The sequence below is a fragment of the Thermoascus crustaceus genome, assembly GCF_041956765.1.
Source record: "Thermoascus crustaceus strain CBS 181.67 unplaced genomic scaffold VTN00scaffold_3, whole genome shotgun sequence".
NCBI lineage: Eukaryota > Fungi > Ascomycota > Eurotiomycetes > Eurotiales > Thermoascaceae > Thermoascus > Thermoascus crustaceus.
The window spans coordinates 1,820,073-1,833,288 of record NW_027192529.1 but is presented as its reverse complement, the minus strand read 5'-3'; the positions used below and the strand labels follow the sequence as shown (position 1 = coordinate 1,833,288).

The 13,216-nt window shown below is 50.8% G+C and overlaps 5 protein-coding genes across 5 annotated transcripts; 2 read left to right on the top strand and 3 right to left on the bottom strand.

Annotated features, from left to right (window-relative positions):
• Window positions 1-2,224: 2,224 nt before the first annotated feature.
• VTN00DRAFT_5855 (uncharacterized protein) lies at window positions 2,225-3,348 on the bottom strand (the record flags this gene model as incomplete). Its single annotated transcript, XM_069432431.1, has 2 exons — window positions 2,225-2,569; window positions 3,301-3,348. The coding sequence occupies 2 exons, from the start codon at window positions 3,346-3,348 to the stop codon at window positions 2,225-2,227; spliced, it is 393 nt and encodes a 130-aa protein (XP_069288292.1).
• Window positions 3,349-4,151: 803 nt separating this feature from the next.
• Window positions 4,152-4,698, bottom strand: VTN00DRAFT_5854 (uncharacterized protein; the record flags this gene model as incomplete). The annotated part of the gene is made up of 6 exons (XM_069432430.1): window positions 4,152-4,193; window positions 4,247-4,310; window positions 4,389-4,416; window positions 4,472-4,510; window positions 4,567-4,623; window positions 4,674-4,698. The coding sequence occupies 6 exons, from the start codon at window positions 4,696-4,698 to the stop codon at window positions 4,152-4,154; spliced, it is 255 nt and encodes an 84-aa protein (XP_069288291.1).
• Window positions 4,699-5,128: 430 nt separating this feature from the next.
• Window positions 5,129-8,509, top strand: VTN00DRAFT_5853 (uncharacterized protein; the record flags this gene model as incomplete). Its single annotated transcript, XM_069432429.1, has 3 exons — window positions 5,129-5,271; window positions 5,328-7,960; window positions 8,028-8,509. The coding sequence occupies 3 exons, from the start codon at window positions 5,129-5,131 to the stop codon at window positions 8,507-8,509; spliced, it is 3,258 nt and encodes a 1,085-aa protein (XP_069288290.1).
• A 365-nt stretch (window positions 8,510-8,874) lies between these two features.
• Window positions 8,875-9,990, bottom strand: VTN00DRAFT_5852 (uncharacterized protein; the record flags this gene model as incomplete). The annotated part of the gene is made up of 1 exon (XM_069432428.1): window positions 8,875-9,990. One exon carries the CDS (start codon window positions 9,988-9,990, stop codon window positions 8,875-8,877), a length of 1,116 nt encoding a protein of 371 aa, XP_069288289.1.
• Window positions 9,991-10,367: 377 nt separating this feature from the next.
• Window positions 10,368-11,862, top strand: VTN00DRAFT_5851 (uncharacterized protein; the record flags this gene model as incomplete). Its single annotated transcript, XM_069432427.1, has 5 exons — window positions 10,368-10,464; window positions 10,543-10,592; window positions 10,658-11,343; window positions 11,406-11,722; window positions 11,789-11,862. The coding sequence occupies 5 exons, from the start codon at window positions 10,368-10,370 to the stop codon at window positions 11,860-11,862; spliced, it is 1,224 nt and encodes a 407-aa protein (XP_069288288.1).
• Window positions 11,863-13,216: the final 1,354 nt, after the last annotated feature.

Genomic DNA, 13,216 nt, shown 5'->3' with positions numbered 1-13,216 from the left:
CCGGGCGAGTGCTAACTTAATTTTGCCTTCTGACAAAGCGATATGACACTCACCTTTGACACAGGACCTCGAAAATCAGTAACTAAGTATCGTCTTATCAGCATAACCAGGCCCCGTGCGCTATATTATCACGTCAGAAGCACGCCACTCGCGGCAACTAACAGCCCACAAATAAAACCCAGCACAAGAAAATGTCTATCTACAATCTGCAAATCCCCCTAGACATTTCACCCCTATCCCAGCAGCTGAGCAGGAATGTCGGTTTTAACTTTTAACAATGCCAACTCTGGTCAAGAGCCACTAGTTGCAGCCTGGACCGGCGGTAGCCGTTATGGTTACGGTGACATCGCGCAGTGTAGCTATGGCTCACTTGGCGTGGCTTCCTCAGTTCCTGAAATGTTTGCGGGCCCAGAACGCTTTTCAGAGCTTAGCCTTCTTGACAGAGACATGTTGCAAACGGACGCTGTAGACATCAGCCAGTTGATCTGTAGATGCCAAAGGCTTCGTCTCGGAACTGAACACGGAATCCAGTGTGAATCGTCTTCGTGAATTTGGCCTGACGCCCGCAGTGGTCCAGGTCTTTGCATTTTTTGAATTTGGTAAAAAGGTAGACTTATCTGACTGGATAGTGACTTCAGTTGGATCCCCTTTGTGTTTAGACGCTTCAGCGGAAGAGAAACTATCAACAGAAACACCATGACACTGGCCACTGTATTCGTCATATGAACCTGCAACACCATCGCACTGATCCGTTCGAATGTGACATAATTCTCCGGCATCTACTCTGCTCTTCCTACGCAAAAGATGGAAGCTGAGCAGGTAGGTATATGCACCTTTACATATTTGTTCATAGATACGTCAGGGCACACACTCTCTCCCCCTCGACCCCAGGCTAAAAGGTTATTTCTCTCTGCATCCGATCCCTGAACTCGTTGAGGTAAGTATACCCGTCCAGACCACGTGGTTGCTCCATGTGGCATAGAGTGACACCAACCTAAATTACCATCCAAAAGAGTACCTAGTAGGTATGCATGTACGGTATAGGTACTTCCATTTCCCCGACATCTACCAAACGTCAACTGTCTACCTAACAACACGAGGAAGATCTCAATGGTGTACGTAGTCCGCGCAGATCAGCGCCGCGCCACCTCCGCACGACTGGTACTCCGCAAAAAGGCGGGGATGGGCGGAACCTGTTAGGTAATAGATATTGAGGTCAGACGCTCCCGTTTCCTCAACCCTCTACCTCGGGTCAGGGGAAGGTTTACTGCTCCTGCCGGCAATAGTAGACTAGGTAGATGTCAATGATGCTCATCTGGTTCCGGTTCTGGTTCTGGGTTGTGCGGGGTATCGACTCGTGTGAGGTCGACTCGGATCCACCATTCCACTAACCCGCTCAGACGGGACTCAGTCCGGACTTTCATTCCATCCCAGCCCACATGCCATGTTATCCGTCTTGATGGTTATCCAGTACCTAGTCTACCCCATACTCCATACCCCGTACCCCACATCCTATCCGGGTGCATAGGCCTCCTGGGGTTGGTAGAACTTCATACTATATGGAGTAGTTACTAGTCTAGGTAGGTGGATATCCGTCTACCTATGGTCAGGACCTAATTCCCCGTCAATCTATGGTTCGTCGAGGCCATTTTCATTCCAATGTTTCTGTCGCTACTGTAGTTGACTTGATTTGGATTCTTTCTTTCTCCGTTTCTAACCGACATCCTATTCATCCATCTATTACATACGTACCTACTCGCCTACCTAGATACCTGGTAGGTACATGTACGTACGTGGGTGCTATGCTATGCTACGTGCTACTCCTTGAACCTCTCTGCTTAGATATTTATATTTATATTGACTGGACTAAGATAAAAACTATTATCTGACTCAAGAGCTTACTACAGTCGTAGATGAAGACCCAGGTGTTGAGGTTGTATGTATTTTCCGGACATCGCCGTTCAATGCCACCAGGCTCGAGGGCGCGAATATCGTTGCACACTGTAGCAGGAGACGGAGCGTGGGTCTGCGCTCGAGTGTCGATAGATGAAGCCCTTTGCCAGAAGAGCAATCAAGTAGCATGGGTCGCTGCATGGGTCGCTGCTGATGGTTCTCGTATGTGCGTCGTTTCAGATACGCAGGCCGGTCTGGTTCGCGGGAGCTCTTCCCATTAACACAGTTGAGATATCTCACCCCGTGTATGGAGGAATACCTAACGCCATTCTCATCCGGACCCGGGAACGGAGCGCCCATAGGTACTATCGGCGCCATCGCCCATACATTCATTCCCAAAAGTTCTGCTAGCAACACAAAGAAACCGAACCGCGGGGCTATGTCGACTTTTCTTCTTTCCTCCTCGATCCAGGCTTGGAAGAGCCAACCTTCGGATCTCATCCAGGGATGCGCCGTTGAATTTCGTCGGATCGTCATCCATCACGATGGGGTCGGGTCGTAGCGCTCGCTCGTGGACCTCGTCGTTTGGTGTCCGGTCATGATCATCCTTCTTCTTCTTCTTCTTCTTCTTCTTCGCGTTGTCCAGCTCCTCGTACTCGTAGATTTCCCGTTTGATCTAGGATGGGATGCTATCTTGGCGAGGATGGTCTGGAATTTCTTGTTCCGACTTGGGTACGTAGGTTAGGTGATGCGGTAGATGACAAATAAACTCCCATGTTTGGTTGCCGCCGGTGGCTTACAGATCTCGAAGGAATTGGTGGGGTCGGTGTCTATAGTTTACTCTGGAGAGAGTGAGTTCACGATGAGCGTAGATAAAAAAATGAGTCTGGAGATTGTTTCAATAGAAAAGAGGTAAATATAAGTCCTGCGGTTGCGGCGGGTGTTTATATTTTACACTGGAGGGTTCAAGACCATACCTGCTTCTAGGCAGTCTACCTAGTTTTCTCGGTGCTGGGCCTAGGTAGACCGCGAAAGTAATCCTAAACAGCCTGGCCTCTTTAAAATAGAGAAATGCTAATAAGATAGTAGCGCCAGAAACGCAACAGCGAATATCTGGCGGTCTGGAAACACGACTTTCCCGAATTGAAAGGGATATGGGCGGTATCTTACCTTCGTGGGCAGGATTGCCAGACGTCACTGTACTGTACCAGCTGCTACCCGCAGTTTCAAGACAGATTTTGATGTGATAAACAGTATTTGCTGATAAAAGCCACATATAACACTATATTTTCCCTAGTAACGATCATACCGTCGAGTGAATTCTAATGGGAGGTAGAGTTAGGGTTATCATTGTCTGTAGTAAATATATTGTTTAAGTTTCAGCCAAAGGAACAACGCTAGTTGTACCTCCGTCTTGGCGGTCCACTCCTCCAGAAGGGCAGGCGATGCCTCCATGGATCCATGGATGTATGTATTCCAGCATTAGACTACGAATCTTACCGGTTATCGTCGGCGATCGGCACTATACTGCTTGCCAGTATAATATTGTAAGATATAATTGGACTAGTACCTTGAGCCTTTGTCCGTCTTCAATTCCGTACAACCTGCCGGCCAAGACGAGTGGAGATCTATGGTTCCAAAGTACCTGTGGGTATCTGTTAGTGATAATGATTTAGGGTATGGCTTCTGGTAGAATATGCCTAATTGTAGTTCTTCGATTCCTAGGTTACGGGGTAGCAGGAAATCTACTGCATTAGAATATGTAGTTTATATCTAGCCAAGCATTTTCTTTTCTGACTCAAGTAACCCAAGTACAGATTCGTGTGTATCTTCTACCCTGAGTACCTAGGTTGGTGGGGGATTGTTTCTCCCGCTCTGGATCTCATTTCCATTGCATACAATGGTCTTGCTTATGCAGTTCTCTCTTGAACCCTCTCGTCTCCTGTTGAAGACTACCTATACCTTGCAGGGTTCCGAGATCCAGCTGAAAGACCTATTCCTGCAATGTTTCATAAGGGGGGTTATGACTGACGATGGACGATTCGAATGCAACTTTTCCTCTCTACTACCAAACCACGCGAGAACCGTCAATACGTAACGTATGTTCACACTGGACTTCAAAAAAGATGAGACACAAAAATTCAAAATCGAACAAGTCTTTCCATTCCATCGTCATCATCTACATTAATTTTTCATTTTTTTTCTTCATTAAAGCAGCGATGGCCTTTTTTTGCTCTTTTTCATACAAAAGTTTCCATTCACGAGCTGGGAGCAATGGGCCCTTCGCCGCCGGGGATCAACTAAAGAAAGTTGGTTAGCTGTGACGACGGATATAACAGAAATATTGACTTACCATGCAGATATTGTTCCCGTTGAGCAGAATCTTGGGAAGCTTCACTTGAGCGCCGGTGTAGTCACTGCAGGTATGTCATGTCAGTTAATCTTCACTCCGAAAAGGGAAACCAACGAAGAACAAAATGATAATAGACCCTTACAATTCCGTGACATCTTCGAGGACCATGTCTAGAATCATATCAATATCTTTATCCATCCAGGAAGGAGACTTGGATATACTTACTCACGTAATCATCAAAACCAAGCAGCGTTCCGGAGAATTCTTGGCTACGATCAGTCACAGAGCTCCTCACCGTCATAGTGAATGTTCAAACGTACCCTTGTCGCCCTTCATGACGACCCAGATCTTGGAGCCAACGCACTTGTCGATGAGCTCTTGTCGTGGTCAGCATGGTTCATTACCATAGGATATCAAGCGAGCCTACCTAGAGGAAGAAGTTGCGAAGCCATTGTGGGGTCGACGGATTTGTATTAAACAGACGCGCGAGAGATCCTGCTCTTGAAAACAAACAGAGAATATCTGTCTCTATAAACTATCGCTAGTATCCCAGCGCAGAGCTAGAAGGGCTGGAGCAAGTGTTCGATCTTGATGTTCTGTAGTAGGTAGGGTTGTCGGTTGCGCGCGCTGGGCCGACGGTTTCCCCGACCCGAAACGCCAGCCCCAAGCGGGTTAGTCCGTCCATTGATGCCTGTTCGGAGTTCCAGGCGCGGCTCCGAGCTAATTATATCTAGCCTTGTAAGTCCTGTTTTGTGATCAATCCACACATTTCTTTCACCCGCAATTCCTCACTACACCGGCGCCTTCGTCATTGCAGCCCATGGTTGCCAGTAAGGGACGCTTCGAACTGCCTGGCGCCGGGCAGAATGATTGGTTTCGACGATGAAAACCCGCCCGATCTTCGCCGCGGACTTAAGACATTGCGCCTCAAGTGCTGCCTCTGCTGCGAGCAGGGACAGCAGCCGTCGTGTTGGGAGAGATGCCAGTAGAATCTCGCGGATACCCTATGAGCTACATAACCGGCGGTTGGTTCTCTCTTCCTCCGGTTTCCAGTCCTATCTGTTTTCTGATCATGTATTAGCCGCGGCAACAGTAATGGATACTACAGCGTCCTCTGCCGGAGAAGAGCCCCCGGGCTGCTTCTATTTGCTGCCTCTCAACGCTCGCCGTACCTGAATTCTACGTATGAAAGACCCTTTTCATGCTCCGCATCGCACGCTGGCGTGGAGCCGGACGATGGAAACGAGTTTGATGCCTTTGACGATTTCGACGAGTTCAACGAGCTCGACGACGACGATGATACTCTCAGTGATACCATCCGTAACGACCTCGGAGCAATGATTCGAAACAGACACACTGGAAAAACACCTCAGAGACATCTGTCAGCTCAGGAGCAACTGCGTCTGATGAACGCCGCCAAACGGCCTGAGGAAGTTAGAGCCCAAAGAGCCGAAAGAGTCATTCTCGAACGCCGCCGAATTGAGTCTGCGCTGTCTGCGCTTACGCCGGTTAGCGCCCTAGTCGATGAATACTGCACATTGAAATACGCCGGACTGGAGGCCGAGCTGGACCGGTGTGCCAAGTTGAATCGTGAACTGGAGCGTGAATATAACCAGTTTGAATTCGCGCTCAATGTCGCGACCCTCGAGTCCAAAATGACCTTTCTGGATGAGTCGTTCCGCGAATTGCTGCGCGAGCTGCGTGAAGAATTCATCGAGCCCCGGGCGTCTGCCAGGAGGAAGGTCGACGATATCTTGAATACGATAATCGACTTACAAGAACATTACTTCCAAGTGAAAGATATGTTTCAACCGTTAATTGACAACTACTATCGCATCAGACAGGATCTTATCTCACTGAGGGATAAAGTGCCTGACATTCCTCCTCAACGGCAGATGTCCTATGCCAAGCACTTAATTGCTATCAGGCGAGATATCAGAGAATTCGGCAGCGAAGCTCATGATTTTCGCTTCTACCACATACTCCGAAAGAGAATTGAGAGTCCATTGGGCGCCGCATGGTATCCGAGACTTTTACGAGCGATTAGCTCGGAGCCACACGAGGCCAAGGCTAAATCCAAGACATTCCAAGCATCGATAGCAGCCTTGATCTCTCCCGATTACTACAGAAAACGTTCAAGTCTATCGTCGGGATATGTCAAGCTGACGCAGCGATTCTATCTAAAAAGGCTGAGAACGCCGCAGCCGCCGCGCAGCCCAAAGTTAAACATTCACTGGAGGCACTTGGACTTTATGGCACCTTTTGAGCTGGTCGCGGCCTCTTCGGCTGCTCTGGCAACGGAAGTTAGGGCCCTGCACATGTCCCTGTCCTCTTCAGTCGGCGATGTATGGTCGCAGCTCGACGACGCGACCCGTTCGAAATACCATGATAGACTCCAAAAATTCCTCATCCGCTTCGGAGACCATCGCTCGTCGTTCAACGACCAAGTTGAAATTCTCAGGGCCATTAACTGGATGCGACTGCTCTCCGATGACAGACTCCACGCGTTAGGCCTCCCCTACGCGAGCCGAGAGAGGACCGTGCCGAAGCCTCTGAGTCAAGATCGTAAACGTTTCGTTCAATGGACGGAACGGATGAATGCCGAAATTGAGGCCTCGAAGCGATTGCAAGGCAAAGTGTATGTCCTTCAAGGTCAGGCGGAAGAGCTGGCAAATCTGGGAAACTCCAAGGGGGGCCTGGCTCCCGAGGAGCAGCAGCCAGCTAGTGAGATCGATGTTTTTTTTGATCTGGGGTCAGATCAAACCACACATCCGTCAAGCAAAAAGATGCCAAAGCAGCGCTCCCCGGTTGCACGCCTTCTTGATGCGGCTGATGAGCCCCGGCGACCTCGAGATGTGGTATCAAAGCCCATGGTTGCTAAGAAGCGCAGACGCCGGAAAGGACGGATTGCAGATTCCCCTGCGGTCCAGGTTCATCAAGGCTTGACCAGCTCTATTCTCCAGCCAAAGTGGCGTCCGAAATCCAAGTTCGATAAGCCAAATGCCGTCCGCAGATTTGGATCTTTGTCGTATAACTTCGGACCAGCAGCTCAGAGGGCAGCGGAAAACAGCGACATCCAAGAACCTGCCTTCCAGCTACCGTCGGGTCCTGAGCATCAGCAGCGTGTCTTCCCGCCAGTGTCGTCTGCGGGTAGCTCTCAAGGGCCGCAGTACTGGAATCACAATCTGTACAAAAAGGTGCCAGTCCACTACTGCAAGAACCTCAAGGACACGGAAAAGGTGGCAAGATACTTCCTGGACAGCAGGGTGGTGGGCTTTGACCTTGAGTGGAAGGCTTCAGCTTCCTTCATGGACCCCATCCAACAGCAACTCTCCCTCATACAGCTGGCAGACGAGGAACGGATCGCCCTCTTCCATGTTGCGCTTTTCAGACCGGTCAAGACTCTTGACGATCTCGTTTCTCCCTCGCTCAAGAAGGTGCTTGAATCACCCGAGATCACTAAGGTCGGGGTCTCCATATCGGGGGATAGCACGCGTTTGAAGCGGGTCCTGGGGATCGAGGCTCGCGGCCTATTCGAGCTCAGCCACCTCTACAGACTGGTGAAGTATTCGCAGTCGAACCCGAAACTCGTCAACAAGAAACTTGTACGTCTGACCGTGCAGGTCGAGGAGCATCTGGGATTGCCCCTATACAAGGAGGGAGATGTCAGACTCAGCGACTGGACGCGGTCGCTGAACTATGATCAAGTTCAATGTAAGTACCTGCCTAGGCATGATGTCTCTCACACAAAACTTAACTCATATCCGCTTGCTCTATACAGATGCCGCCTCAGATCCTTATGCCTGCGTGTGCCTATTCAACGTCATGGAAGCAAAAAGGAAAGCCCTAAACCCGACTCCTCCACGACCGTCCCATCTTGAGTTGCGTCTTCCCATCCTCCTCGCGGATAGTACGGTCGTTTCGGAGAAAGATGATTCCCCAGGGACTGGACAAGATGGTGGAGACCGCCGTCGTCGAAGAACGCGTAAAAAGCCAGCCGCCACGGGAGATACGGTCGAAATACCTGCCAGTACGGCAGATACTGTAGCTGATACTGTCAAAGAGCCAGCCAGGGCGGTAAATACGGTCGAAAAGCTATCTAGCACGGTAGACACAGTCGAAAAGCCTGCCACAGAGGTGGAGACTGCTAAAAAGCCCGCCAGCACGGTGGATACGGTCAAAAAGCCTGCCAGCAAGGTAGATACTGCAGTATCCTATCTCCAGAGTCTGGTTCAGTCTGCCCTTCGCTTTTTTAAGCGATAAATGAAGATCCTGGAAATTACAGCACAAATATTTCACGATTATACCCATTCATGGATTTGTCTCCTGTTCGCTGTTTCTTGCAGACTGTTGCACTTGCCACTGGTACCATGACATACACCCTCTGTATATGATTGATAGAGCTCTCCGGATTTGGCAAGTATCATAGATTTGGCTTATGTATATGCACTCTAGAATATTCTGCAAAGGTCTTGGGTTCATTTCCGTCTTCGCATTACCTACACTTTTTGATTAGCTGTATACGTAAACGACATCAAGGACGGACATATGGGATGAAATATCACAAATATGTACATTAATAAACATGAAAAAGATCCTGCCAACGCCTGGAAATGCTTTCTTGGAATCTATCCCCTCAACGGTAGCACCTTGGATGCCAGCACCTCCTGCCGACACAGCGGACACTCGGGCTTCTCGCGCACCCAGTCCCGGACGCACGTCCAGCAGAAAACGTGCCCGCACGTCGTCACGCTCGGGTCCTTGTACGGCTCCAGACACAGCGTACACTTACGCTGCTGGCCCGCGGGGATCCAAGGCAGCGCGGACGGGTCCGTCGACAAATCGTAGCGCGGAGTGGAGGCCGGCAGGAGCGGGATAGACGGCGGATTCTGAAACGACGACAAGAGAGAATCGTCCTTCCGCACCGGTTGTTCTTCCGTCATAGTCTCCTGCTCTTCCTGCGCGGATGCCACTGTCTGCCGGACATGAATGAACCCCTGCACCGCCATCTGCAAGACGAGGAGCACGCCCAGCACCTCGTACCCGACCCGCTGCTCACTCTCCTCGATCCGCTTGGTGAAGATGTAGCGCAGGCCCCAGAGGCGTTTTGAGAGGTGGTAGTACGAGCCCGTGAAGTAGAAGGTCGCGAGGCTGAGGGCGTAGATCGGGGAAAGGGAGGTGATGGAGTCGAGGTGCTCCAGAATGTACTTTTGGAAGCGCAGCTTCGTAAAGAGAGATTTCCGTTTCGACTGCTCCTTCGCCATGAATAGGATGCCATTCTGGACCGTTTTCGCACGCTGCCGCGCGATGCTCCGTTCCAGCTTCGCGCGGAGTCGCCGTCGAAAGGCGGGCAGGATCCGCTGCAGCGCCCACGGCACCAGAATGCTGCCCAGGATGTACCCGGCCCTCCGCACGAGAGACGGGAGCTGCAGCGTGTCGTCCTCCAGCTGCACGACATCGCAATACTCCTCGCCCAGCGTACGGTTTCCGATGAGGGTGGTCAGGGAAAAGTAGAGGAGCTCCGTCAGGTGTTTGATCGCGTCCGCGTGTGCATGTGCAAATCGGGCGCCTCGTATGGAGCGGATGATCGACTGGGCTTGGTTCGTGAGGGTTGCTGTTATGAAGACGTCCTTCTCGTGCGAGCGGATGATATCCGGTGACGTCGCGAAGGGATAGAAGTGGGAGGCGGGGGCAGGACTCGCGGGAGCGGGAGCGGACGGCGAGGGACCCGCGTTGTCCGCCATCCTGCTGTCAAGACACTTCCTGGGGACAGGAAGTTTTGCAGTCTGGAGGAGCAAGCAGGACGTTGGAGTAGATATCCCTAGGGTATACCTGGAGCGGCTGCGGAGTCCGGGGTACCGACACGTGACTTACCTCGGTAAACCCCACGTGATGATATCTCACGTGAGGGTCCCGTGATGATCCGCGGCAGCCGCTAGCGCGGTTGCCAAAGTTAGCCATCGGGGTCGGGATGCCGGATGCGTTGGAGATCTCGAGCGGCCGCACTTGGACAACTGGAACCTCCTCCCCGTCTCGCGCCTCACCCCAGTCACTCTTTTCCCTTCTTCCCGCGCATCTTTTGTGATCCTGGATTCCCCAGCCCGTGTCGAGGCTCAATGGGATGATGGAGAAGGAACAACACATTCCGAAGTCGGAGCTGGATAGCTTCAGTCGTCTTCTTCCCCTGCCGTATCGCGTGGCGGTGATACTGGTTGCCGGTGTGTTTACCCTGGTCCTTGCAAGGGAGACTCCCAAGATTGGATCGAGTCCTGACTAACCTCTCCCTCTCCCCTTAGGCTTCTGGGGCTGGGGAATCAACCTCCATTATCTTTACAAGGCGAAAATAGTGAGTCTTCTTCTGTTGGAATGTGACAAAGAAAAAGACGTTGTGGGCTGACCATTTCTAATCAGGATGTTCCTGCTCTTATCCGATATCCCCCTCGCCAATCCCCTAGCCAGAAGCCTCACCACACCTCGGCGTACCATCTTGCAACCCTCCTAACCATCCCACTTGTCATTTCCATCCTCCTCTTTTGGACCGTCACTCGTGGCGATGGCGAACTGGTCAAATATTGGCAGGTCATCCCCCAGAGCTATTACTGGATCTTTGGGATCCTGCTACTCTGGCCCTTCCACCGTCTCTCGCGCTCTGGACGGTACCGATTCATCATGGCCCTAAAGCGTATCAGCATAGGCGGGCTAGCGGAGGCGCAGGACGGGAAGTTCGGAGACATCCTGCTCGCGGATGCATTGACCAGCTACGCTAAGGTGATCGCGGATCTGTGGGTCAGCCTCTGCATGTACTGGAAGGGTCGTGGAACCCCAAGCACGGGCAGGCCGGACCGCACCTGCGGAGGAGAGGCTCTGATACCCATCATCATCGGCATCCCCAGCTTGATCCGGCTGCGTCAGTGTCTGATCGAGTACGTCCGAGTCCGACGAGCGGGGTACAGGGGTGATGGCTGGGGCGGACAGCATCTTGCCAACGCGCTGAAGTACGCGAGTGCCTTTCCCGTTATCGCCCTGACGGCGTTGCAGAGGAACTACAACCCGCTCAACTTTGGCGGAATGAGTGAGATGCAGCTGTATCGTTTGTGGTATGTCTTCTGTTTTTCTTACTTTAGTTTCCTGTAAAGATACGTCTGCTAATTGATGACAGGATCTTTTTCTCTTTTATCAATTCCTTCTACTCCTTCTACTGGGATGTCGCCAAGGATTGGGACCTCTCCCTCTTCTCTGCCGCACGCAGTGACCCAGAACATCCATTCGGGCTGCGTCGCCACCGCGGCTTCCGTTCCGACAATCTCTACTACGGTGCGATCATCATCGACTTCATCCTCCGGTTCACCTGGGTGTGCAAGATCTCTCATCGATACGACCACATCACCGAGCTCGAGAGCTCCATCTTCGTGCTGATGTTCCTAGAAGTCGCGCGGCGGTGGATGTGGGTCTTCTTCCGGGTTGAGACGGAGTGGGGTAAGTATTCCTTCTTTCCGTATTCCGCATCCGTCTCAGACTGGCTGGCGGCTGACATCACTTCAGTCAGGAACAACAGGGGCCCCGCCCCCGACGATATCCTTCTCGGCGAGTTTACCGGCAAAAAAGACCAGGACTGAACCTGTTAATAAGTGGCGATGTTCAGTTTTTGTTTGCATACCGTACAGTACATACATACCACACGCATGGCAGGATTACTGCTATAGTCACCTGAGCAATCAACGACCGATGCTGTCCGAAGCACCCTCTTCTTAACCTTTTTTTTTCTCTTTAGCTTGCTCGATACCGATGTATCCCGATGTATCCTTCTATCTCTATACCATAATTTATACATAGACTTTCTTTTTTGCTTTTTTTCTGTCCGTCTGTGTCTGGCATGTTCCTTGTCCTGTCCTGTTCTGCCTCGATAGGGATAGGGATCAGCTGGGCTGGGAATCCCAACCTCGAGTGACAGGACGGGGACAAAGTCCTTTGTTCCAGAGCGTGTTGTGTTTGTCGTCATGTGCCATATCAGATCTCCAGAGTTCCATAGTGCTTGTATAGACTGCATGTCATGTTCTTTTCGTTTTTTCCTAGGAGCGGTGGCTCTTTCTTCTTTCTAACCTTAATGTGTGATTATCCTTGTTCAGGGACTGAGTATGGAAGGTGTTTAGAAATCTGTTCGCACTGTACTGCATGTACATCTGTTTTTCGATTCGATAAGTAACAGACAGCCTTTCGGAAAGACCTGACTGGTCTGAGCATGCGGAAGGCAAGGCGTGGAAATAGTAGATCTGGTATGTTGGCCGGGAGTGTTCAGTTCAGTCAGTCCTCCCTGGAGGCCTCCGTTAGGCTGTCGAAGGCAAGGTCTGGTTCCCTTGAAAGGACGATGTAACTCTTCCAGCCCTATCTTATCTTATCAGTAGGTAGGAGCCCTCGGTATCAAGCAAATGATAAAGAGCAAAAAACACTTGATTCTGGCGGTGCCTATCTGATCACAGGCCTTGTAGAAGCAAAAGTAAAAGTTCGTTTCAATTCAATCCAATCATTCAAAATAAGAGAAAAAAAGAACATGCAACATAAGCAGATTCGATTCGTCATATCCGTTCCATCCATTCGTATGCCATATCCTCGCCTTTTCGATGCACCGAATCCGTATTCATAACCGTATCCGTTGCCTCCATTCCGTGCTGTCCCATCCTATCCCGTAGCCGTTAACCAACTAACCTCATTACCGTAACCAGCGCTACGGACGTATTCGTTTCATGTTTCATAACTGAAGAGAAGAACAATAAAAACCAGGGTCGTATCGTAAATTCTGATCTGAGCGAGGAAGGACGGAAAAGCGAAAAAGGTTGAAAGAAGAAGCCAGAGTTCTGAGATTCGAGGGAAAAGAAAGCAAGTGATCGATAAAGTATCTCCATCGTCAGGATCCTGGAGAAACCCAATGTCGATGTCGATAAAGCAAGCGTCTCATCTCATCTCATATCATCA